At 40.9% G+C, this 24,407-nt stretch overlaps 1 protein-coding gene across 1 annotated transcript; it reads right to left on the bottom strand.

The window, feature by feature from the left end:
- Window positions 1–8,835: 8,835 nt before the first annotated feature.
- ccar1 (cell division cycle and apoptosis regulator 1) lies at window positions 8,836–24,181 on the bottom strand. Its single transcript, XM_029521534.1, has 26 exons — window positions 24,158–24,181; window positions 22,999–23,160; window positions 22,641–22,816; window positions 22,420–22,542; window positions 21,880–21,912; window positions 21,276–21,472; window positions 20,938–21,064; window positions 20,352–20,471; window positions 18,774–18,966; window positions 18,453–18,597; window positions 18,152–18,307; window positions 17,796–18,021; window positions 17,261–17,374; window positions 16,783–16,949; window positions 15,707–15,917; window positions 14,451–14,534; window positions 14,091–14,279; window positions 13,695–13,886; window positions 13,355–13,591; window positions 13,130–13,259; window positions 12,785–12,873; window positions 12,554–12,694; window positions 11,893–12,013; window positions 11,269–11,451; window positions 10,011–10,216; window positions 8,836–9,906 (listed from the first exon to the last, which is right to left on the bottom strand). The coding sequence occupies exons 2-26, from the start codon at window positions 23,108–23,110 to the stop codon at window positions 9,826–9,828; spliced, it is 3,753 nt and encodes a 1,250-aa protein (XP_029377394.1). The 5' UTR covers window positions 23,111–23,160; window positions 24,158–24,181; the 3' UTR covers window positions 8,836–9,825.
- Window positions 24,182–24,407: the final 226 nt, after the last annotated feature.

Below are 24,407 nucleotides of genomic sequence, written 5' to 3'. Positions count from 1 at the left end.
CAGATAAAAATGTTGGCGCGCACTTTGTTTTATCGAAGCATGTACAATGGGGCATGGCCTGACCTGTATTTAAAAGCTGAGGGCTCTTTCTTCCAAATGTTTAGTCTGCCGGCTGAACTGATTATCAAGAAGCAAAGTTCACCAAGTTACCATAATTACATGAAATCCTGCACTCTGGCCCAAAATTGTCTATTAGCATACACATCTCTTCCCATTGCTGTGCATTGAAGCAATTTTGAAGTAGTATCAGGTGTCTCTGACAGGCCGACAACCTTGACGTGATCATTGTATATTTTGAATATGATCATTTCAGTGAACCAAAGTCCTGGACCTATAGTTTGAGTCTCTACATGCAAACGAAAACATCTGTTCCTGCTATAAGATTTTGGCCCTTGGGACATTTTTTGACAAAAACACTCCACTCCACACTTCCCCTTTACCACTTTGCCCAGAATAAAAAAAAAAAAAGCCCATGATCCAAATTGTCCCTAAACCTCAGAAGAACTCCTGCTCTTGTGCCAGTATGTATGGAGTGCAACTTCTCAGGTGTATCACCTCTTTGTTGGGGAATTGAAATATGAGTTGTAACACAGAGGAAACAACGAGTCCCCGCTGCCTTATAAGATGGAGGTCAGAGGTCATTAGACTGTCAGGTGCTCTCCGTTTATTCAGTAACCTTTCAAAAACTGTATTCCAAAGATTATATGAAGATTTAGATCTTTAAGAGAAAGGAGGCTGCAGGGATGTGATCACGATTGTGTGTTTAGTTAAATGTTGTTTAGTTGAATATCCCCTCCTCCTGCTCTCATCTCTCCCTACGCTACCCAACCAAAATCATTTTATGAAGAGTTTGGTCTAGACCTGCTCTATACGTAAAGTGCCTTGATGTAACTTTGTTATGATTTGGAGCTGTACAAATAAATCTGATTTGATTTGATTTGATATAAACACATTTGTCATCACATTTGTGATGCCCTGTTGCTACCCTGAGACGAGAAGTGGGAGGAAAGAGCTTGTCTTGCTCTGTAAATCCACAACTCTACTGCTGGATCAATGTATACAACAAACAAATTAACCCATGAAACAGGAAATGCTCTGTTGTGCAGACTTCTGCGGGTTAAGTCATTTCCCCCTGTTCTTTCCAGTTTTTATCCTAAGACAAGCTTTCAGCCTCCGAGCTAAAGCTAGGCATTAAGAGTAGTCTTTGATTTTCATGTTCATCACTTTGGGAAATTTTGTTTTTGTTTACTTCATGACAGACAAACTAGAAACCGAGGATGTGTTCAACATCTGTGTTCTCGGATCAAACATATTCCTTCATCAGTTCTGCTTGTTAACAGTTTCTTGTTTTAATCTGTATGCCTGAGTGAACATGTCCCGACGTCAGTGTCGGTACTCTGTTATTACAATTTCATTATTTCAGCGCTCTGCCATTGCCGCCAACATCAAAGGGAGGCCAGGCTGGTTTGGGTTCAGTCTCTGCAGTATGTATTAACATGCAAGACAATATAGTATTCACGCTCAAGTGCTTGAGAGCACAAATCAGTGCATGTCTCCAGAGAAACCTGCAGGAGCGACTCACTTGACAGAGTCAGCAGACAGCCAGTCAAACATAATGATAGTGGTTTTGCTATAAAACATGATTACTCAAGTTGGGACTATAATTGGCTCATGTCGTTTTAGTAAGTCAAGGACAGAGAGGAAATCCAGGAAAGCACTTAGTCTACAGAGGAGGACAGCTTTTATACGCCAAACTTTTTCGAAGACATTTTAACAAAGCGAAAGAGAAGAAAGAAAGATTTAAGAGTCACTTTCAGATCTGTAGAGAGTGTTAGAAGGTGGTGAGTGATTGTTTACGCCCACATCCTTGAATGAACCACACACACACACACACACACACGCACAGAAGAGCCTGTGGACACGTTAAAGATCACAGCCATGTGAGAGATGTCTACAGCTGCACTTTGAGGCTGGGTGAAAGTTCAGGATGCTCAGTTGGTTTAATCTCCTTTTTTTCCCCAACACTTTGCAGTGTTTGCGCTCTATCCTTTTCCACATCGCTGAGATCAACCAACTTTCATCAAACACTGACGCCCATAAAGCCAAAGCAGCTTCTTCTTGTTACCAAGCAGCTCTGTCTGTTCCCGTGTGACAGATTTTCTCCTACAGCTTAAAGTGGCAGCGAATGAAACCAAAATAGCAGAGAAGTAGAAGGTTGGTTTAGTCTTCTGGATGAAAAGTTAACAGATCATCAACGTATCACGGTTCATTGTCTGACATTTCATACTGGATCAGTTGCAGATTACCAGCTGTGAGTTCAGCTTCTTAATTATGACGGTTTGTGGATTTTCTTTCTTCTCATGTGGCCACTTGAAAATCTAATGGGCTTTCAGCATTTCCTGACATTTTATGGAATAACAAATATAAATGGATCAAGGCAGAGCGAATATACGTGTTTCTTGTATGAAGACCTCGTCCTGTCTGTGTAGCCTGCATTGCAGAAGGATTTTAGCTGAAAGCTCCTGAACAGCTACTAGATGGACCTAAAGTTAAAACGATTGAATCACCAACCATTTCCAGACCAACCATCAAACCCAATACATACTTTTCAAATAGTTTAGAAACTTTTCTTCTGTTGTGGATACAGATTTTATGAGGAACATCAGTAGACATGTTTTTTTTGGATTCAGTAGATTTTTCTACCCAGTAAAAACACCAGCTGTCCCCAGTTTTTCCGTCTTCTTCCTCTTTTCTTTTTTTACATTCAGCTTATGTGCTCCGGCTTCTTGGCTTTAGTCTCTCGTCAGCTTAAATCAGACTTCGGCAGACTTCACAATGATCAAGGCTTATTCTGGTCTGTCATGTGTCAACTGTCACCAAATTAAAACCCAGGCAACAACTAACTAGGATATATTAAACCAGGATCTTAATGACCAGAGCTTTGAACTGAAGAAACAGAGCCTGAAAACCTTTATGGCGATGTGACATCAAAGACGTGCGCAGCATATGAACTTCATTGCTGGACCACTCTGCTGGCAGGCAGAGGAGAAAAATACATACGGTTAGTGAGCCAGAGGAGGATGTGTGAAGTAACACATGTTTTGATTATAACACTGACATACAAATATGCGCAGGCTCCTTAAGGAAGGGCCTGTTTCCACTGTTCCCAGCATCCTCTGCTTCAAGTTGATGTAAAGTATGCAGGAAATGCCTCCTAGCAGCTTCCTGGCCTGTTTTACAGCTTTTGGAGGGGAAGAGGTGCAGGAAGGAGAGCTGGGGGACGGTTTGTCTTTCAGGATAAATGTGACTGCGCATGCAATATTCAGGACAATCAATCTTTATGGCAGCTGTAATAAGTATTTTTATTTTTACTATGGATCACATCACTGCATGTGTGTGAAATATGTTGCTCATAATGAACAACCCACATAGTTATGTACCAGTGTTGCTGTCCGATTTACTCTCACCACTTACCAGCGTCAGTGACTGCGGTTGGTTGGTTAGCAACTAACTAGTAAACAAAGTGGAGCTTTTAGCAGCTTAACATGTCGAAATAAATGCTAATGTTTTCACCGGATGTTTCCATTTCCTCTGTGTGGCCAAAGGCATGCAGCTTTAATGAAATACACCAAAGACGATTAAAACAATAGAAATGTGGTCTGTTGTTGACCTCAGCATGATCCCCCTTTCTCCTGTAAAAACAAGTCAGAATGAAGTACATTGATATGTTATGGCGGGATCTCGAACGCTTCTTTGGTTTCTGTAGTTCTTTCTTTGCTGGTTTTTAGAAGTCCTAAATTAAATACAAGAATCAGATATATCAGACTGTGGCTGTACATACAACATCGTTAGCGGTAATATTTTTCATTTGCGTAAATGGACTAAACTTAATCAGACCGCAATATGTTGTCATGAAATAACTATCCATTTATTTCAGACAGAGTAAATTATTAAAAGTATGAAAAACTGTGTGGAGATGTTAACGGTTGTTTGGAGTCCTCGGCCTGCTGACCATGCACACCTGCAGCCATTTCACTGAATGGTACTTCTTGGACCAGCTGGCCTGAACGGAAATGTTTCCTGTGCTTACCCCACTCGCACGCAAACACACATTGTTGCTCGTTAGATGTTATGATCCATGTTTGCATGCACTGTGTCAACGCCAGCTTTGCAATTTTATAAATGAAATGTTTGTTATTCCAAATTGCAAACCGGGTGCTGGTACCAGCAATCTTGGGTTCCCACTGTATGATTATCTTATTGAGTGACACACATACCCTGAGGGCAACAAGCAGCATCAATTAGAGAATATCTGTTTTTCCCCCAAAGTGGAGATGCTCAGTTTGGTTCAGAGCTGTGCTTTGTGTCACTATTGTTGAGTGCTGAAATGTGAAACTTGCATCAGATTATGTGAAACGCTGTACAATTGTATTAAAGGGCCACCTGATTTTCTAGCCCTGTAGGTGTCATATCATTCATTCCTGCACTCTGCACTTGAGGAGGATACTGTAGCGGCGGACCGCTCTGCAGGTCCTCACGGTATTGTGGTGGCTGTCCACACTGCAGAGAGGGGAGGGGTTCCTGCGCTCCCAAAGGGAAACGCCCCAGAGACACGCTGTTAAAAACAGCCGTGGAACTTTCTCACACTGTAACCCAGTATTCCCAGGGAAAGGCCTTTGAGAGGGGGGATCGTTTCCTCAACAACTGCACCACTTTGCTGTGCAGCTCCTGAGGAAGCTGGGTTCCTGCAGCCCCAGCTGAAAATGCCCACCCCCCTCTCTAGCTGGGGCCTGTGCGGGCCGCTGCGGGGGCAAACAGAGCTGCTCAATGGAGCTTGTCATGTATCACTTACCTGAAATATCAAACAGCTCATAAGAGGGCAGTTGACTTGTTTGTATGACTTCGGTGGTCAGAAAGATTTCTGGAAAAACTCAGAGATGTCTAAAGAGTGAGCGAAAAGGTTTTCTGCCCCTGGAGGATTGTATAAGGGAAGCTGGGTCATTTGTTGTCTCGATGACTTATCTCTGTCACAATTCATATCCCAGGAAACCCAACTCTGCGCTGCACAATGAAGGCGGACAATAACAAGTAAAGAATAAATCTCGGAGATTTTTTGATGTGAAAATAAGTTCAACAAAACAGAGCTTGGTTGTTTCAGATCATTAAAATCTGCCTTTTCGGGTCTCAAAAAAAGCCGTTGTGGGTTCATAATTCATTATTTAGTTCAGCTGCATTTGGGCTGAGGCCTGCATGTGTGTTTTATCATGTCAGCAACACCAGGAGCTAACAAACAGTGAGTGAAAAGCTGACCCACTGGGACTCTGTGTGTGTGTGTGTGAGGCAAAAAGGGGGCTACTTTTGTCATGATAACTACGAGCACTTTGGATGGAGGCCATTAATGGAAAAGTGTAAGTTCCCAAAGTGCTGATGAGAGAAAGGGAAGAATTTAAACAAATCCGTGATCTTATGGAAAAGCAACAATTAGCTAAACTTGAGAAGCAAGAATCTCAAGAGGTTGAACGGCAACGTGATCAGTTACTAAACCAAACTGCCTTTTTACTAACCCTATCTGCCCCCACCCCTGGAAACTCTGACCCGGCTTTGAAACAGGCTGATTGTCAGCAGGCCGGACTGTGAGTGCAGAAGCTCTTTGAAACCAGGGTGGGGGTGTGGGGTTAAAGAGGAGGGGCACGGACGAGGCCACAAAAGCCTTCTGTCGTGGTATTGGAGTGAGGTTACCTGCTCTGCTCTTTGTGGTGGGGTCTAATTTCACACATCACATGTGCACATGCATAAATATAAACGTGCACATCTAAGTGCAAAACCTCACACACACACACACACACACACACACACGGCTGCTGCTGGGGGGTTTAAAGGCGTGAGTGCAAGTCCTCAGGGGACAAATGAGGTCTGTTTGTCAAGTATTCAGAGTGCGATAGCAGGACAAAAGCAGCCATATAACCAAAGTACTGGATGACAGATACTTATTGTTCTTTAGGAAATGACACAGACAGGCTGGTGGAAACAGAGAATTGTGTATCCTGATATGAAGCATATATTTTTTTTTATGTGAAATAGGCATCAGTCTGGACAGCAGTACATTTAGCTTTCATTTTCACAGCTGCATCACCTCCCAGGAGCAACGTGTGACACCAGAGCAGCTGGGTTCAGTGAAAACATGATCAAATCGATTTCAATTTTGCTCCAACAAATGGGGTTCAAAATAGCTGAAATAAACTTAAGAATAGTCACAAGTGTTTCACGGCTGATTACACTTCCACAACAGTTTGTTGACTAAATGACTAAAGAATCACCGACAGCATGCCGATTAGAGCCCTGTCTTACGAAGGCATGGTAGCATGTTGGAGGGCAGAAGGCGAAGGAAAGTGCTCGCTTGGAAAGGGAGTGGTGGGAGAGGAAATGAAGCCCGAATTACACTGGCAGGAGGTAAGAGAGATCCAGCAGCTTGAAGACATGAAAGGACAGTTCAGGAAACAAAAGCTTCACAGGTAAATGATCAACAGGAGGCCGAGCGGCCAGACCCTCCCTGTTCCTCAGACACACTTAATGACAACATGCTACATAATTCAAACTGCCAGTCCGAACAGTATCTGGTCACACACATGATCTCTCTCTGATCTCGGCCTTACTGTAGCTTTCCCACTGTTGGTGCTCAGAGCTCTGCTTCAGTCTGCCCTGCAGCTGATAGGGACTCTCTGAAACTAATGCCAGTGTTTCCCACAGCAGGTAAAGCTCTGATTTAGAGAAGCAGGTGAAGCTGAGATTCTAGAAATACTGAGGTCAAGGTCTTTGTGCTCAGTTTCTCATTATGAACCTTAAATGGCATTCACAGTCTGCATCTCACTGCAACAATATATTTGTTAATTTGCGAAAGAGTAATAAAAGTCTGAAGGCACATATTCTTACATGAATGCATATATAAGGCAAATAAAAAGAAGTCATTGCCACTTTTACAATGGTTTACTTGTTAAATGTAATTAACTTACCTCCTAAAGATTTTATGATCTCAGTATATTGTGTTCAGGTGCATTTTCCCTATTCTGCAAATGTCAAATACAAAGAAATGGAACTAACGTTTTACTATGAATTCAGCTCATTTTCATGGAGCCATGGGCTCATTTTTCACCATATTATTACCCCCTCTGCTCAATAGACACTTAGGCATGGCAGGAAAAGTACAGGTGTTGCCTATTATAATGGCTCCCTGTTCTGCCTCAATGGTGCACATAAAGAGAACAGGGACGGGGTTTATGCTGTGCTTTTTCGCTGTGACAGGTCAAGATGTCTGCCGTAAGCAGCACTTCAGGAAAATCTGTCGGGCAGGAAAAAGAAAGTGCAAACTGGGGAAACTTTCTGACTGTGAGCAGGACAATGCGTCGGTTATTTTCTGCTGATGGCTAACGTGTCCAACAGCTAGAGACTCTGCTGCCACCCGATGGTGAGCTCGGCTGCCTCAAACACACACAAAAAAAAAGACCATGACAAATTAAGTCATTGGGATATGCCTCTTCACTGTGTCAGCTGAAAATCACATTACTTAGCTTCAACCACAAACAGTTTGTTTAGTAAAAACAAGACAGAGAATGAAACTTTGTTGCATTTGACAACCTGTTCTGCTAGTTAAACCAGGTTACTGTGACCTTTATCGTATGTTCACGTAAATCCCGCTGTTGCATTGTCAGATACAGAGGACATGAAGTGTACCATGGACAAAGAAACACCAAGATAGTTATGTCTCAGCAAGACAGATTGTTCAAACAAGTATGACAATGATGACAGCAACACCATGTTTTGTCTGCTAACACCCTTTTCAGGAGCAGTATATAAACTGGATGCTTTGGGGGCCCGGACTGACTGTTCATACGCCTGTATGTGCGTGAGTCCATCCACTGAATGCTGTTGAACTAAAGAAACGATAGCTGACGTGTGCAGACTTTTTTTCCCCAAGGTGTTTGTCAACTTTTTGAAACATCAAAGGGATCCCATCTGTGAGTGGATTTTTGGGATTCTGGCCAGAAGGTCATAGGTCGACCTCGAAATCCTCCACAGTGGAAGGTTTAGAAGAGGGCCTGACGTCTGGAGGACCGGGAGTCCCTTCGCTGTTGGGGGCCAACGAACTCGTGGCTTTTAACACATCGCTATCTTTCCTGGTGAGTTGAGATAACCGCAGGGGAAATTCTTCTCCACCTACTGAGTTAGTTTGGCAGACGTGCCAGGCACCGTTTTCAGGGAGAAATGTGTGTTGGTCAGGTCAAGGACCTGGTGTGACAACACCTGATTATTCCAGACTGCCTTACTTTACTACACTGTTTTGTACCTTTTCATGTAGAGATCTGTCAGAGTGGGAGATGCAGGTGAGGTTTTACTTTAAATTGGTGGTTTTTAGGCAGCAGTTCACATCTGACTTAGGTTCTGGTTTGTTTTAATGTGAAGTGTGTTGTCCAAGCAGGCGATACCTTCTGGCTTCCACTGGTTCTATATTTAGTATTCTGAAAAACAAAGTCTGTGTTCAGGGTGTTTCCAAGTCTCCGATAAACATTCAAGTGTCAAAATGGGGAATTCACACTGTAGGCCATGAAACTTATTTCTGCTTCCAGATGAATCACATCTGAACTTCTGTCAGTGTTTCCACTACAGTTGTCCTTTTAAACTCTTTCTCCATGTTTTCATCTGCGTAGCAATCCTGTCGAGCCTCACCTGCTGCAGAAACCAGCAATCCCACCACAATTTCTGGAGAAACTGCAGTTTCTAGTTGATGTTTTGTACAAATGTTGAAAGAAAAAAGGAAAAAAAAAGAAAGAGGAGACATAATGTTGTTAAAATGGACCACTTTACTTTTGCACAAGACACCCAAAGGACATTTTCAATAGAAAAATAAAATTGCCTGCTTTGGAGCACATTTGAATATAGTTGTAGCTCTTTTCTAGATAAACCCAGACCAACACACACAATTAAGAGATGGATTTCAAAACGTTCATGTCTCTGCAACATAGATTCCTTCAACAGGACACGCATTCAAAGAGCTTATTTTTTTGGCTCATGTATAGTTTCCTTTTGTCAGAAAATGAGACAGATGCTCGTCACAATAAAACATGAAGCACAGTTACTGGCAGGGCAGCGGCTGGTGGATAGAGCCAGGAGGTGCAGACAGGAAAAAGGTCCAAGAAAGGCAGGAACCATGCATAGCCATCTGATTGTAAAACCAAAAACAAAACTCAACAAAAACAGCAGAAACCTGTTAACTTAGCCAAATAGAACAGTGAACGGTGGATGAGGACAATTAATAAAGAACTTCTGTTTGAACCATAAGGAACCCCATCCCACCCCCTTCTGTCCAAAATTAGCATCTTTTAAATATAGTTGTTTTTATTTTTTGACTGAATTCTCTCACACATAAATAGCATCATTATTGCTCATTAGAAAAAAAAAAAAAATCTTTGAAAATTACAACTCACACTAACTGGCATTGAAATCTACATTTTATTGGCCTTGACAAAAACTAGAGCAATGGAAAAAAAAAATGTTTGCAGCAGAATTTAATTTACTTAAATCTATGAAAATAAGCCTTTGACAAAGCTTCGACAATTAAAATTATGTTAAGAAAAGCAACTCCTCAGAAAAATCTATTGTACACAGAAACAGAGGTCAAATTAACGTTAGGGAACTAATTAATTAAACTATACATTTACTTGGGAGACAATAGATCAAAATAAATCAAATGTTATGTTTGTTTAGTGAATATTTACATTTTTTAAAATTATCAGTGTTACAGATTAGCTTCATTTATTTTGAAAGTGTCCCTCAATCATCAGCACCATTCGTTTGAGATATCCGAGTGTGATCACTGGTGACCTCATCACCTGACTCATCCATTTCCTGATCCTAAGAGAGAGAAAAGGCGATCTGTGAATATGAGCTCAGTTACCGCCTGAAGAGAAAAATAAATCGGTATGTGGTTTTTTTTCTTTTTTTTTTTAATGGTGTACCTTATTCAGCACTGCCAGCAGGCCTTTGACAGTAGACATCAGCGTGGTGGACGTCTTGCTCATGTGTTCGTGGTAGATTGTCTTCTTCTCCTCCACAGCCTTCAGAGTCTGTTCAGTTTGGACCAGAGTGTTTTTCACCTCCTCCAGCTCCCTGGACAAGGCTTTATTAGCTTGCTCCAGCTGTGCTTTAACCTTTGCATCTTCATCTGGGATGAAACAAAACAAATTCAGAGGAAGGGCTTCTCTAAAGTTACATAATCAATCCCACATAGTTGACATCAAAAGGAAAGGTTAAATCAAATTAAGTTTCTGTACTATTCAAGGATCATAAAAATATAGACATATAGTTGCAGACTACTGGAAATACTAGTGTAATAATTTCAGCCAAGTCAACATCTATCCTAAATTAGCTTATGAAATGCAGCATGTCCATTACCAAATGATTTTCAATGTAAATTGTCCATGGCAGTGAACAGTTTTCAGTGACTGAAAATTCACTGATGCCACTGGAGTTCACAGAAAATCTTGTCAGAGATATGGATTGTTAGGAAATCAAAGGAGTTGAACTCAGACCAGTGTGAGGCTAACAGACCGTCTGTGTTTAACATTAACCTGGTACAGCTGTCTGACAAGTGTTGGCTAATGCAGCCGTAACAATTATAGGCTGCCAACAGAGATCACTGTACAGCACTGCTGCGCAGAGCAAACTACTGTCTAATTCACAACCCACTTTGATTGTGAAATGCCTTCTGGCTGACTCCACAGAACATCTAATGGATTCTTCGTCTCAAATGCGGTTAGATTTATTAAAAACCATAAAAAAGGCCCATGCTGAGAGATTTGAAACACATGGACTGTGATAACTCCTGCACTTTTTATGTGTATGAGGGAGACAAGGACACGTTTACTCTCCTGATGGGTCAAAGAAGTTCAGTTTGTTTTCAATTCCATATAAATTCTATTAGTATTTACGGGACAGCATGTTTTATTTACCACCTTTTTTTTTTTTTTTTTTTTTAACGTTGATGTAAATGTTGATGAATCCTGATTCATATATGTATCAGTCCACATCTCAGCAGAAGTCACAGAAGAAGAAAGCTGAATGAAGTGAGACTGAGCTTCTATGTAGCAAAGCCCAAATTGAGCCAGATCATTGTCCTGATGGACTACTGACACAGAGTGTGGCTTGCAATTCATGACAAAATAAAAGTTATTTTTTAAAGACAACATATGCAGTATAGCACAGTTAGGATCATACCCATTTTGGCATCTTGCACCATGAGTTTTTGCTCTATCTCCTCTCTTGCCTTCTCACTCTTCTCCAGTTTCTGCATCATGCTTCCAACATCAACCATGGCTCCATTATACACGATCAGATTACCCGACTCACTAGCTTCTGACTGAGCGCGAGCTTTTGGAGCAGGGAGCAGAACTCGGTTACCTGGCAGAAAGAGAAAATTTAATAAAGGAATTTGTTTACCATATGCTTGGAATTTATTTAATGATGCTTTCAATGTCATGATAGATTTAAAGACGGGGTAGACAGTCTTTTTTTTTTTTTAACATCAATGGCCCAAATTTCCACAACCTCTTTTCAATACATTTTAATTCAAGTGATCTTAGAGCCAATAACGGATCACACCTTCTTTTGGCTTAGTTTTGAAACTTTAAATATGACAGACTTTAGTCATCACAGGTCTTTTTAGAGTGGGAGCTATGGCTGCACACACACGTTTACGATGATGTGTATGTGCGTGATTTGTGTGTTGAGATGGTTTCAAAGTCACAGAAAAGTATGGCCGAATTTTTTGCCTTTTCTATATTTTCTCCTACCCCAGTTTGAAAGATAGTGCCGACAACAGTAACAGTAGCATGGTGTTACCTAAGAGATTTTCTATCTGGGCTTCATTAAAGGAGGGAATAGGTTCATCCTTTCCCCTGTCTGTTAATTTTCGGTAGTAACAAGACTCTCTGACCACTGGTTTGTTCAACAGCTTCTTTATCTGGAAAAAAAACAAACAAACAAAAAGACAAAAACCAACAAAACAGTTTTGAGTTGATGTACAAATCTCCAGAGAAAGAAAACCAAAGCTTCAGACAGTGATTGCATGGGTGAGTAAAAATGAATAAGAGAGTCAACATAAAAACCCTGTACCACTGGTCAAGATATCCACAAAGGCCTGCTAACATCCGACTTTTGCCTCCAGCAGAAAATATCAGGGAAATACAATCAACATTGACACCTGGGAGAATGACTCTGCATTTATCAGCTCAGGTCAGTGTTGCTATAAACACACCAATCCAGCACGGTGCTGTTACACAACACTGCGACAACACTACACTTGTGGATCAAAGAGTGAGCGGCAGCTCCAAAATAAAATACAAAATCACCAACTGAAACATCTCACACATGCTGAGACACTACTGCACTTCATCTTCAGTAAACTTCTAGCACTGTTAAAATAATACATTTCAAAGTGTTCAAAATGTCAAACCCACTAGTTTTGGTGCAAAAAGTAGAAGGTTTGTGTGTGTGTTTTCACCTGAGCACGAGAGAGGTGCAGTCCCAGTGTGTACAAAATCTCCTCCAGGTCTCTCTCTAGCAGATAACCACAGTGGCTCTGGTCAAAGTAGACAAACGCCATCAGCAGCTCCTTGTTGAATGTGACCATCTGTTTCTTCTCCTGGGGTAACGACAATCACATTAACACCAACAGCCATAGTGACACTACACCAGGATCTCAGTCTTAAGCCTACAACTGTAGCTAACCAACCTTGTCTTTAGAGGACCTCTCCTTTGATGACTTGCGATCGTCTTTACGGTCTTTTCTCTCTCTGTCGTTAGAATCATCATCATCCTTGTCTAAAAAATAATGTAAGTGGGGACCAAGCAGCACATTAAGGAAATATCTCTCAGTGGAATTAAATAATTATGGACACACACCAAATGTGAAATTGTTAAAACCGAAAGCAAAATTTCCCCACTTAAGGCCTCAGATACTGTGGAAAAGTTATCCATCACACGTTCAGCGTGGTGCATGGTTTCTCATCACTGACCAATTCATTGTGAAAAATTCCTAAAAAAAAAGAAAAAAAAAAAAGAAAAGAGAGAACAGTACCATCATCATCATAGTCATCTGCATCTTCAGCCTCCATGGGATCATATTCTTCAGCATTGGCCGCACTGCCATCATCTTCATTGTCCTCTTCATCACGTGACTCCTCCTTTTTTAAAGTCTTTTCATCGTACTGGTTAAAAACAGTTCAGAAAACTTGCCTAAAAATACGTCCTTTGTCCAGCAAATGAAAAGAGAGAATACAGAATGCAGGTGTTTATCGCTTACCTTCCTCCTATCGTCCTCATCCTCTTTGGACTTCTTCACAACTGGTTCTTCATTTTCCTCCTCTTTATCCTTCTTTATTTCACGCTTTTCAACCTCCTTTTTCTCCACTTCTTTTTTGGCTTTCTTCTCCTTCTCCTTCTTCTCATCCTTGGCAGGAAAGGCAGCCAGGGCTTTATATATGCGATAACCAAAATCTCTTTGTAGCATCTCATTAAAGAGCTCAGCAAATAGCGAGACCTGAACCAAGAAAACACACAATTGATTCATATAAGAACCATCATACTGCAGTTTCATACATTTGTGTTAAGAAGCAGAAAAAAATTATTGTAAAATGACTCACTTCAAACGAGTGCTCTTTGTTGTCTTCCAATCTGTAGTCGAGTAGGACACTCAGGGACATGACACTGCAGTCAAATTTTCCATTTTTGGCTGCCCAGTTAGGGTGTACAAGGATAGTGGGCTCATCAGGGAGGATGTAGCGTCTTTCCCTCCGTTGGCGTTCAACCTCCTCCAGCCTCTTCCTTTCCTCTTCCTAACAGCAAATAACACATTCATTAGAGTAATTTCTGGTGAATTTAAGCTAAATCATAGATTCAAACTATAATGTTTTGAATAATATACAGTGGTTTACAATGGAGTTCTTCCACAAAGGTTCTGCCACAATAGCCAAACTGTTACTATTTTTACAATAATTTTAAATATGAAACTATCTTTTCCACACAAAATCTATCTGTACCTCTCTGTCTTCTTCAGTGCGAGATGGCTCCTCTTCCTCAGCCGCTTTGGTCTCTGGCTTCTCAGGTTCCTTTGACTCCTCCACTTGCTCCTCCACCTTCAGCTGCTTTGTGAGGCGAGCAATCAACTGTGACTTTAACCCCTTAGAGCTTAGAGAGCGACAGTCAAGTTCCTTCCGGAGGTCATTTACCTACAAGGAGTAGATAGAGAAACATTTAGACAAAAAAAAAAAAAATAAAATAAAATAAGGGGAACGTACTTGGGTTTTGAATGAAGGACCAACAATCAAAATTTTAGCAATTGTTCTCTTCAACTGCACCTCTAACTTCATCAGTGCTTGGACATTATTCTTGAATGTTACCTTCATTGATTTCGGGTCAAGTTTAGCCCAGTGGGTGGGAGTGCTAACGTCCTTCGAGTCATCATCGTCCTTCTCCTCTTCCTCCTTGAGAGGAAATCATTAAGATAGAGACAGGCAGAGAGACAGAAAGAGGAAGGATAGGAAACAATCAGAACCAACACTCATGGCATCAGTGAGCTTTAAAGTTGATCCGTGCAAGAAGCAAGGTCACATTTGTCTCATTGTCTCGTCCTAGTGAGCTCTCGACTGTGTTTAAGTCCACTGCTACTGAAGCATACACAGGGAAGCTCTCTAGCTCTTATGAAAACCAACAGAAATGCCCCCCAGCTGCCAATCAATCAATCTGTGGAACACAAAAAAGGTAAAAATCAATGAGAGGTGTGTCCAAAAGATGTGTAGGTACATCAGGTGAACTGAAGCTGGGCTCCAAACAGAGTGAGGATAGGGTGGCCCTACCATGGTCTATGGCTGGGGTATTGGGTATAGCCATTTAAGGGTTTAATACACCTACGTGAGATAGGAGCCTTCTGTCCAACCAACTGCCCTGGAAAAACCAAATTCTACATATAGTCCAAATGAGAATGTAGAATCCAACACCAAGAACAGACAAGAAACAGGACTTAAGGGAAGTTCTCTTTTCAAAGTCAGAAAATGTCAAATTGATGTGAAATCATAAAAATACACATTTCTGCAGTAAACACATTATTCACATGCAACTGACTCAATAGCTTCCAGTTTTAAGAAAATTGAGGGATTCCAGTGTTAAAAAAAATTGCCACTGGTTAAATCTGAGAAACTAATTGGAGATCATTGTAATTTGCACCAAAGATTAAATCTGGTTTTCCAAGAAATGCTTAATTAAATGCCAGGATTAGAATAAATAATTACACCCAGATTTGCATCCAATTATGAGGTGTTTGAGGAACTGGAAGCTGTTTTATCAGTTGCAACCGGGGCCTACACAACACAACCTAGTCTCACTGCTTCCACTGTGTGTGTCTGCTGGATGTGAGGGAAGGTGGGAGTGCTGATGGGAAGAATGGAGGAGTTGGAGCAGAGGAGGGATAAGGTGGCGGAGTAAACAGAAGAAGTCTAGGTGAGGTTTGGTGGAACAATATTCTGTCTGTGTTGTGTCTGCGTGAGTAAATGGTAGGGTGTGCCTTGTGTCTGATGTTTATCTGGGGTTTATTTTTTGTAATTCCTGTGCCTTCCTGTGAGAAGCGGAAATGAGAAGAGAGGGATTAGCGGTTCAGTGCCTGTTCTCCATCCGCCTCCTTTCGCTCGGCCGACAGCTTCTCAGCCAGCTGCTCCCGGAGTCGCCGTGACAGCACCTCCCACTCTGAGCGGGTAGGAAGACAATGCCAAACATCCGGAAGAAACAAAACCACTGTCTCCACATGAGCAGGGACTGTCCGCCCCTTGTGTGTCTCCTCCGGCCGATGATAGCGAATCTCTGCAAAACGATACCTGTCGCAAAGGAAGAGGGTGCATTGGAAAGAAACATTCTGGTCAGGGCACAGTATAAAAGGCAAGCCTTGCTAAGGCGAGCCTTCTACAGCTACTCCCTCCCTTCAGGTCACTGAATGATCGTACTCATTACAGTGACCCTTCTCCCAAACAACACAGCATAGACAAATGGACCAAGTCTGCAGCTCTCCAACTGTTGTCACAGGTTACGCCAGCCATTTTGAGAAGGTAGACAGACAATCACATAAAATGAATCACATCCCCAAATTCATCCCCTTTATAGCTTCAGCCAATTATGGATGAATGCTCTGCATTTAACCTAGGATACACTTAATTCACTACATCAGGGTTGTGCCAAGAGAGACAGAATCAACAGGACAGTGAAAGCCAGTTAAATATGTAAGATATTTAACAGAGAGAACAGAAAAACAAATGAAAAAGTAATGGCAGTGTCTTCTGGTCCAGGCTACTGCTTCCAGCCACAAAGTCCATGCGTTTGGTTTTTCATCACAAAGAAATATGCATAAGTATGTGACAGAAAGAGAGAGCCAAGACGACAACACACAAAGGCCAAAAGAACATTGCACATTACAGTAAATAATAGTAAATAATAAGTAGCAAATTAAGAACACAATAATCATTGGTATAAAAAGGAAATCAAAAATACCCCACCATGTTCAAAATGAGATTTAGTAAAGAGGTAGTAAAATAAACAGCATAACACAGATGCTCAATTTCAAAATTTTAGTATCAGCAGAGTTAATAGATTAAAAAATAATAATAATAATAATAATAATAAAACAAACAAACACACAATCAAAAAGACATAAGACAAATAAACACTGATGAGAACAGCAGCTCTTACCACTGAGTGCAAAGACTAAGGTCTATGCCTGTGAGTGCCTTGCAACAGCGTATGGCTGTCTTTATGAGGACTGAGGGATCCTTCTCAGGGTCAGCTCCATCCAGAGATGGAGACCAGTGACCGCCAATGGCCATGGCCTCATCTTTACCTCTCATTCCCACCAGAAACTGAAGAGGAAAGACAGACAAAAAGGAAAGCCGCAGAGTACAGGTTAGATGGAAATGGGGAGTTATGGACAAAGGGGTGTGGAGGGTGAAAAGAGCACAAAAAGAAGATAGGGGATAGAGACAAGCAGGTCAGCAACACATCAAAATAACCATACCCCTGAGAAACCAAAACCAAAATAGATAAAATAACAAGGGTGATATGTGGCAGCCAACATCAGTCAGTATTGGTCTACATTGCAATTACTCAGCAATGGAATAGGACCACTACATCACTCGTCAGCTCATGTTAGCAGGGAAAGGACGTGATGTACCTTAATGAGTCTAGCAGGATGTTGGAAGTTGTCTCTCACTTCTTGGGGGTCTTCTGCCAGAGCACAGGACTTATGGTAGAGCTCTTCTATGCTGGGATTAGCCAGCAGCATCACCTAAACAATAAGGACACCACATTAAGGATTGATGAGAAACATTGAATAAGAAACATTCCTCAAAATACATGTGAGATTCTAGTGTATGGATTAAAGAGGGTGTTCTTATGTGAGTGCAGCAGTACTAATTTAAGTTCCAGATATATTCACTTTAACAAACCTCATGCTGTGAATATCCGCAGGGCTAGATGTTTGTTCTTACTTAAATTTTCTTTCCATTATGGTAACATAAAATGACTGAAATTGTATCTTTTTATTCTCTGGAAAAAAAAAAAAGTTACTGGGATACACATTTTTAGAATATATAGTCGCATTGTTAAAAGTCATATGTTTGGTCCTGTTGTTGAATTACCACCAGCACCTAACCCTTCACAGATAATTGACTCTTAGAACTTTATTTGGAAGAAATCAACAATCATACCTTTGCACTGTAGGTGTGGTTGGCATCAGGAGGGTCTAGCACAGCTGTGTTCTTGACTAGAGGATCCACTTCTTTGTGCAAGATGTGGAAGTTACAGGCATTACTGAACTGGAAGGGTCGTATCAGAGGGAACGCATCCACCCATGTGAAAACAGCATCAAAGAAGTCACTGGGAATGTAGAGGCTCTGATAACGCCTTCTCAGCTCCATCATATCACAGCTGGAGCTGGAGAAGAAAGAGAGGACACTCACTACCTCAGCACATTACACTAGACACATTGTAGGTGCCTGACATACTACATCACTATGATCTATTTCCAGTCTGCACAGCATGAATCACTAATGATTGCACTCACCCATCTAAGCTGAACTTGGAAAACTGGACAGTATAGCGTGGCACGACCCTGCGGGGTCTTCTTGGTGAGCGGTCACGTCTTGGTGAACGGTCTCTGGAGCGTTTGCGTGTGGGTGAACGCTCTCTAGATCGTCTGCGCTCACGGTCTCTATCTCGACTAATGAACAAAGCAAAAGCAATAAAATTATTACTTAATAAGAGAACAGTTAAACAGAATAAGAATAAGAATTTAATAAGATGATTAAACAAACAGATTCAAATGCAATAGTTAGGCTGACTGAATTAAATGATGTCTATCCTACCTGCGTTCCTCTTTGGTCCGAAGGATAAGCTCAGGGCCACGATCATTGCGACTTGGGAAACGAGGTGGAGGTTCGATGCGTCGGACAGGCTGTGGCTGGGGCATCATCCTGACTGGAGGCTGAAGCAGACCACCCGGAAACACATCTAGGGATGTCAGACATAAAAAAAGCACATGCTTGTTCAACTTATAATACCCAGACAACTTTGATATTCTGTTCAATATACTTAACAGCTGAAAAGATATTGGTGATCATCATAAATTGTCCAACTCCCTTATATTCAATACAATATTAGAGCTACTGCAGTAAAAAGTGTTCAACCTTTGGGTGGAGGCTGAGGCAGCAGAGGCTGAGGAGGGTTTTGCAAAAGAGGGGCAAGAGAGGCGGCAGACAGTTGGGCCTGCAGGAGGGAAGGAGGTGGCGCCTGGGCAGGAACACTGAATGTGGTTGGGGGCGGTAAAGACTGCAGCATGGTGGGAGCTGCTTTCATCATGTTAGGGGCTTGAGGTTGGGTCTAAAGAAACAAAGGAAAAAACACAAATAAAACACGAGCAGTAAGAATGTATTCAAAAGGTTCACCTGAAACAATCTTTAGTCAACATGCAATAACTGGTTGAAAGAAAAGATGATGAATTGTATAAACTCTTGGTCAGTGGCTGCTTGAAAGAAAGCAGCTGGGAGATGGTCTGAATGGCTGCTTGAATGAAGCAATTGTAAAAATCAGATCAGATTTGCCTTCTTAGGTCGTCCTTATAAAAGAAAACCTGGTATGAAACAAAATTTCAACCAGCTCAGTTAAGTTTTGCTATGGAACACAGCTCTAAACTCAAAGTAATTTCAGATGAATCTGCCCAATACTAAGGATAAAGCTTAACCTGTTTGAAGAAAGAAAGAAAGAAAGAAAGAAAGAAAGAAAGAGATATATATATATATATATATATATATATATATATATATATATATATATAAAAAATACACACACACACATAAAATAAATATACATGACTGTTTTAGATTTCTATGTAAAGAATTACTCAGTATTGACCATTATAATTATTGTATGTGAAGTCAGATACAGAGATCCTGTATATTATTGTGTCACCTTCCTTACAAAATACATGCCTTTTCATACTTGTTATTTTTTTAGCTTGCATATTTTAAACGAATTCCAACAGTGGATATCTGGCTATCATTTACGATATCAACACAACAATGTGTTGCAATATCTGTGTCTGAGTTGGAGATGTGTCGGATCATAGTAGTAGCATTTTGTAATGTTAGGGTTAGGGTTAGTCCACATAAAGTCATTTTACCAGTTAAAGAGACCACAGCAATTGGCTGAAGTGTGTGTGTGTGTGTGTGTGTGTGTGTGTGGATATATATATATATATATATCCCACTGATTGCTAAGGCATTGATTCAGTTGGTAAGGCAATGCATTTGCGGTTCAGTGTTATATCACTGTTCCATACTGTTCCAGTCTTTTTTCACATTGCAACCCATTCTAGGCTTTATTTCAAATATGGTGAAAATGTATTTAAATTCAAAGCAGCTTTTGCTGAATTACATTTCATCTGCACTGATTCCTGTAGAGAAATTTACTGATTTTAGCAAAAAGAAACCAAAAGTGCAAAAACACCTCTGAAGCAATAGTAACAACTCAAGTACCATTAGTTTGTTTTTCAAATAACATAAAATATTGTCTGAATGAAAAGTCTCATCTACCCCAAAAAAAGCACATTCAAAAATATATGTTTAAGTAGTAGTATAAAATAATCAGTATCATTAATGTACCTTTCCATGAAAAATGTACTAATATACTAAGAAAGCCAGGCAGCAAAGAAACCAAATGAGTGGGAAGAAAGACAAAAATAGTGTGATTCAGGACTTGGGGGTTACATTTTGTCTGTTGTCCGGAGTGGAGTGCATGTCAGAGTAGCGCAGCTGCATCCCTGGCTCATTGTAAAGGCTGCCAAGCTGTGGAGAAGCTTGAGGTAAAGGCTGAGGCTGCTGCTGATGCTAGGAAGAATTGAGAACACAACAGTCAATTAAAGACAGAGAGGTACAAAGTTAAGATCAAAAATAAATAAATAAATAAATAAAAAATAATAATAATAATAAAAAAAAAACAACCTAATGTGTGAGGACTTCACTCAGCCTTGTCCGGGGTTTTAAATTAACGTGCAAGTTCTCCTTTTGAATATTCATCAAAAATAATTACAATGTAATTTTCCACAGGTCAAGAAATGTCTCAGTGTTTACTAAAACTAAATAAACAAAGAAAGAGTAATCAGAGAAGAATTTTAAATGATCAGGAAACAGTTGCTGTCTTCTGAAGTACTAAATTGGGAGATATAATTCAGTCACACAAAATATGTAGCAAAGCTCCAAATGGCACATTTTGTGTGACAAGTTGTTTTTGTTTTTTTATGCACAGGAAATTTTTATTTTAAAGTAAATCTGTCAGACCTATGAATATTCTCACCGACTGGTTTGCTAGCTGAGGTAAGGTTTGGATGCGTTGAGCGTTCCACTTGAAGGGCATATTTGGGTTGTACACAGCTTCCACTAGGACCCTGTCACCCACTTGGGGGGTCTTCCCCTTCACAGCACTGAAAATAGGCATATTTCAAAAAAAGCATTTAGACACCACTGAACATCTGTATATGAGCTGGGAAATAATGTGAGCAAGGGCACATTGGCAGAAGAAAAAGTGTAACAATGCCATACACAGAAAAATCAATAGCCAGTGATTCTCTTGTCATTGCCGACGCAATCACAAGAAATAAACTCAGAGATGCCAAGTGTCATAGTTTATTTTACCTTAGCTGAAAGAAGACATCTTCATCTACAAAGCCGAATGTGTCATGTAACTTATTGACGACACCGGTGAACACTCGCTGCTTTTGTGGCTGAGTCTGCTGTTGGTGGCTTGAACGTGGAGTTGGGTAGGACACGGTAATCTGGGCTGTTTGCTGGGGATTGGAAAGGCTCAAGCTGGTAGGTAATGCGACAGGGGGCTGAGGGTAAGGAAGAGAGATTGTTATGCTAGACCCTCTTGAGAGATTATTAGTTTTTAAAAAAATGCCACCAATGCAAGTTGTTTCACTGCAAGAATGCAAAATGACACGTTCTTATAGCATATCCGAATCTTGCCTTTTTCTTCAAAAACAAAGATAAATACAGCACAGTTAATGAACTGGCATAATTCTCCTTGCTCAAGGCATGCTGGGATAGATTTCAAACATTTGTGACCAAGCACATAATACACCTAATATATAAATGCTATAATAATATATATGCAGTGCAAAAATGAACATGATATCTTTGACTAGCTTAATTAAATTGAAATTGGCTCATCCTATCTACAAGCATAAATTGGCAAAATAAAAAGCAGTGAAAATAAAAGCATATTTTTGCAAAATACCTGCGAAATCAGTGCCTGTTGAGGCTGTGGAAGCTGCCAAGAAAAAGGGGAAAAGAAGAAAATACCAAGATTAAAGTACAGTTCCCAAAAGACAATTTTTTTCTGTTCATTAATGGATTTTGCTCAATGAAACAAGATGCATTTAGTGCTGCATATGAAACAAACTAACGTCAGTAGTTTTATCAAATACCCTTACCCTTGGGAGAAAACTGCAAAGTTATTGAAAAATATGTATTAAGGACAGATTGGGAAAACTGATGATAATTCTGGCTGTGAATTTAATCTCAATGTAAAAGCATGCAAACAGACCTTATTCACAAGCAAATCAATGTGCTGATTTTTTGCTCGATCATCTGGCTTGGATTCAGCAAAAACACTTAAGCCTTCATTTTTGCAACCACATCACAATTCAAAGTCACCAAGGAACACTAAACATACCATAATACCAACAGCACTAATTTGGAAACAATAATGGTTTGGAAATTTAGCCTAAATTAGCCTAAATTACCTGTGGCACAAAGGAAAATTAGTAAGTTTCACCTGATGAGGTACATTGTACAGCTGCTGTTGGGGGGGTTGCTGGGGAGGTTGCTGCTGTTGCTGTTGTTGCTGCTGTTGTTGCTGCTGCTGCTGATACTGTTGGAGCGCTGTATTGATCTGAGACTATAGACATTAAAAAGAACAAGGAAAGAGATCATAGTTGAACAGTGCTAGTTGTGGCACTATGCATAGATTGCTGACATTGCTTCACTGTGACTGACCTGCTGTAGAGCTGCTGCAGCAGCTGCTGCAGCTTGCTGCTGCAAGGCCGCAGTTTGTTGAGACAGCTGATAGTTTGCAGCAGACTGGTTGCTGAGAGAGGCTGCAGCCAAGGCTGACTGTTGAGAGTAAACAGAGGGAGATGCCCCCAGAATGGATGGCTGCTGCACACCCAGAGCTGCAGAGATGGGAAATTAGGCACCAGATTTATTGAACTGCCAGCAAATGGGGAACATTTGTGTGGAATAGCAATCAAGTAAATTAAGTCCTATTGCGCAAAAGATTGTGACATCTTTCTGACTGGTGTGAGCAACTGCTAAAATTAGATGAAATGGTCCAGACTCTTCCTGGTGTACATACAGTGCAGACTGTTGAGGTCCAGAGATTGTCCTGAGTGCCCCGGCTGGGACACTGCTGTTGCAGCAAATTGAGTCGCCCAGGGTGGATTTTTCTGTCCCCCAAACTGGGCCATGACTCATTCAAGTGGAGGGCAGTCTCTGCTAACCAGACCAATGCTTGTCACTAAAACAAACCACATCACAAGAAGATGTGCATTAGATAAACATCCATAACGTGTAAGAGAATCTTTGCTCCCAAATTAGTATTACAACATCATTTTTGAGACATCAAACTGCACAGATTCCATTCCACAGATACATTACTGAGCATATCCTGTCAGTGTGCACTTGGTAATACAGCTAGTTGCACAGTGAGACGCGTATGCCCTTGCAGCCAAAGATGGGCATCCCAGAATAAACAAAGGGCATCCAACGCAGCATTTAAACTGTACAGCTGGCAGTAACAATGGGAAAGAACGTCACTTGTTCTGAATGAAGAAGCTTTCCTCTCATTATAAATTTGAAGATATTTGTTTTACATTTCACACGGTTAACGTGTCATAAGAACCTTTTAAAATTTCGCTAGCCCTTAGCGAACACGACACCAGTGGGGCTGAAATAACTGGCTCGTTTAGTGGTACGATTCGGTATTTAGAAACAATGTGTCTTTTATTTTTAACTAACGAGTATTGGGATGTTTCCCTTCATTTCTGCAGCGCACCGCTCATACGTGAAATAAGCGCTGACACAGCAGGTTGGCTAACGTTAGCCACTTCAATTGACACCAGGCTAGTGTTAGCTAACGCTGGTATTGTTGCTGTTTACCAACACTCGTCGCTTGGCCAACGCAAATAAAACATCCCCAGTGTAGTTACAGTCACGTTTTAAGGCGACGAGGCTGCTGTAACACAGATATGTATTGTACACAGCTAGCTCAGAGTTAGCATCCGCACGTCGTTAGCTTTGTTGCCAGATTAGCCTCGTGCTGGATTTGTTATCGAGAGCGAGGCCCAAATTAACGTCGGCTGTCCGTTAGCTTTCGGTGTTTAAAACGCTTTAAAACGCACTGTCACGATAAGATGAAACCCCCTGGCATGCAAATGGCAACTGAACTTTAAACGTACACGAAAAATTCACATTAAATAACTATTGTTTTCATCAAAACATTAACATCAGTTTACCGCTGTCCAGTGCACCGGCCGATGTACAAACAATCTGCGCATGCGCAGGAAGCAATAACGGACACATGGTACAGGCGTCGGTGGTTATTACGGTATAATGCCGTCTGTTACCTGTCTGACCAACTGTTCCTGTGGGTCAGTGCATCCGGAGGATTAGTAGAAAACTACATTTTGTCTCATTATCTTGCTACCTACAAATTGTATTCATATATAAAACTAAGCAGACTGCATATTGCTCTGCGTCCTGTAA

The sequence above is a fragment of the Echeneis naucrates genome, chromosome 15 (assembly GCF_900963305.1).
Source record: "Echeneis naucrates chromosome 15, fEcheNa1.1, whole genome shotgun sequence".
Taxonomy (NCBI): domain Eukaryota; kingdom Metazoa; phylum Chordata; class Actinopteri; order Carangiformes; family Echeneidae; genus Echeneis; species Echeneis naucrates.
Note: the sequence above shows the minus strand (reverse complement) of the source record. Positions and strands in the feature narration are given on the sequence as shown.

Coding starts and splice junctions, on each gene's coding strand:
- ccar1 (XM_029521534.1), bottom strand. CDS start 23,110: ATGGCCCAGTTTGGGGGACAGAAAAATCCACCCTGGGCGACTCAATTT. Junction 14,535..15,706: donor AGGAGGCGGATGGAGAACAG/GCACTGAACCGC, acceptor TTTCCTCTCAAG/GAGGAAGAGGAGAAGGACGA. Junction 13,887..14,090: donor GCACTGAAGAAGACAGAGAG/GTACAGATAGAT, acceptor ATTTGCTGTTAG/GAAGAGGAAAGGAAGAGGCT.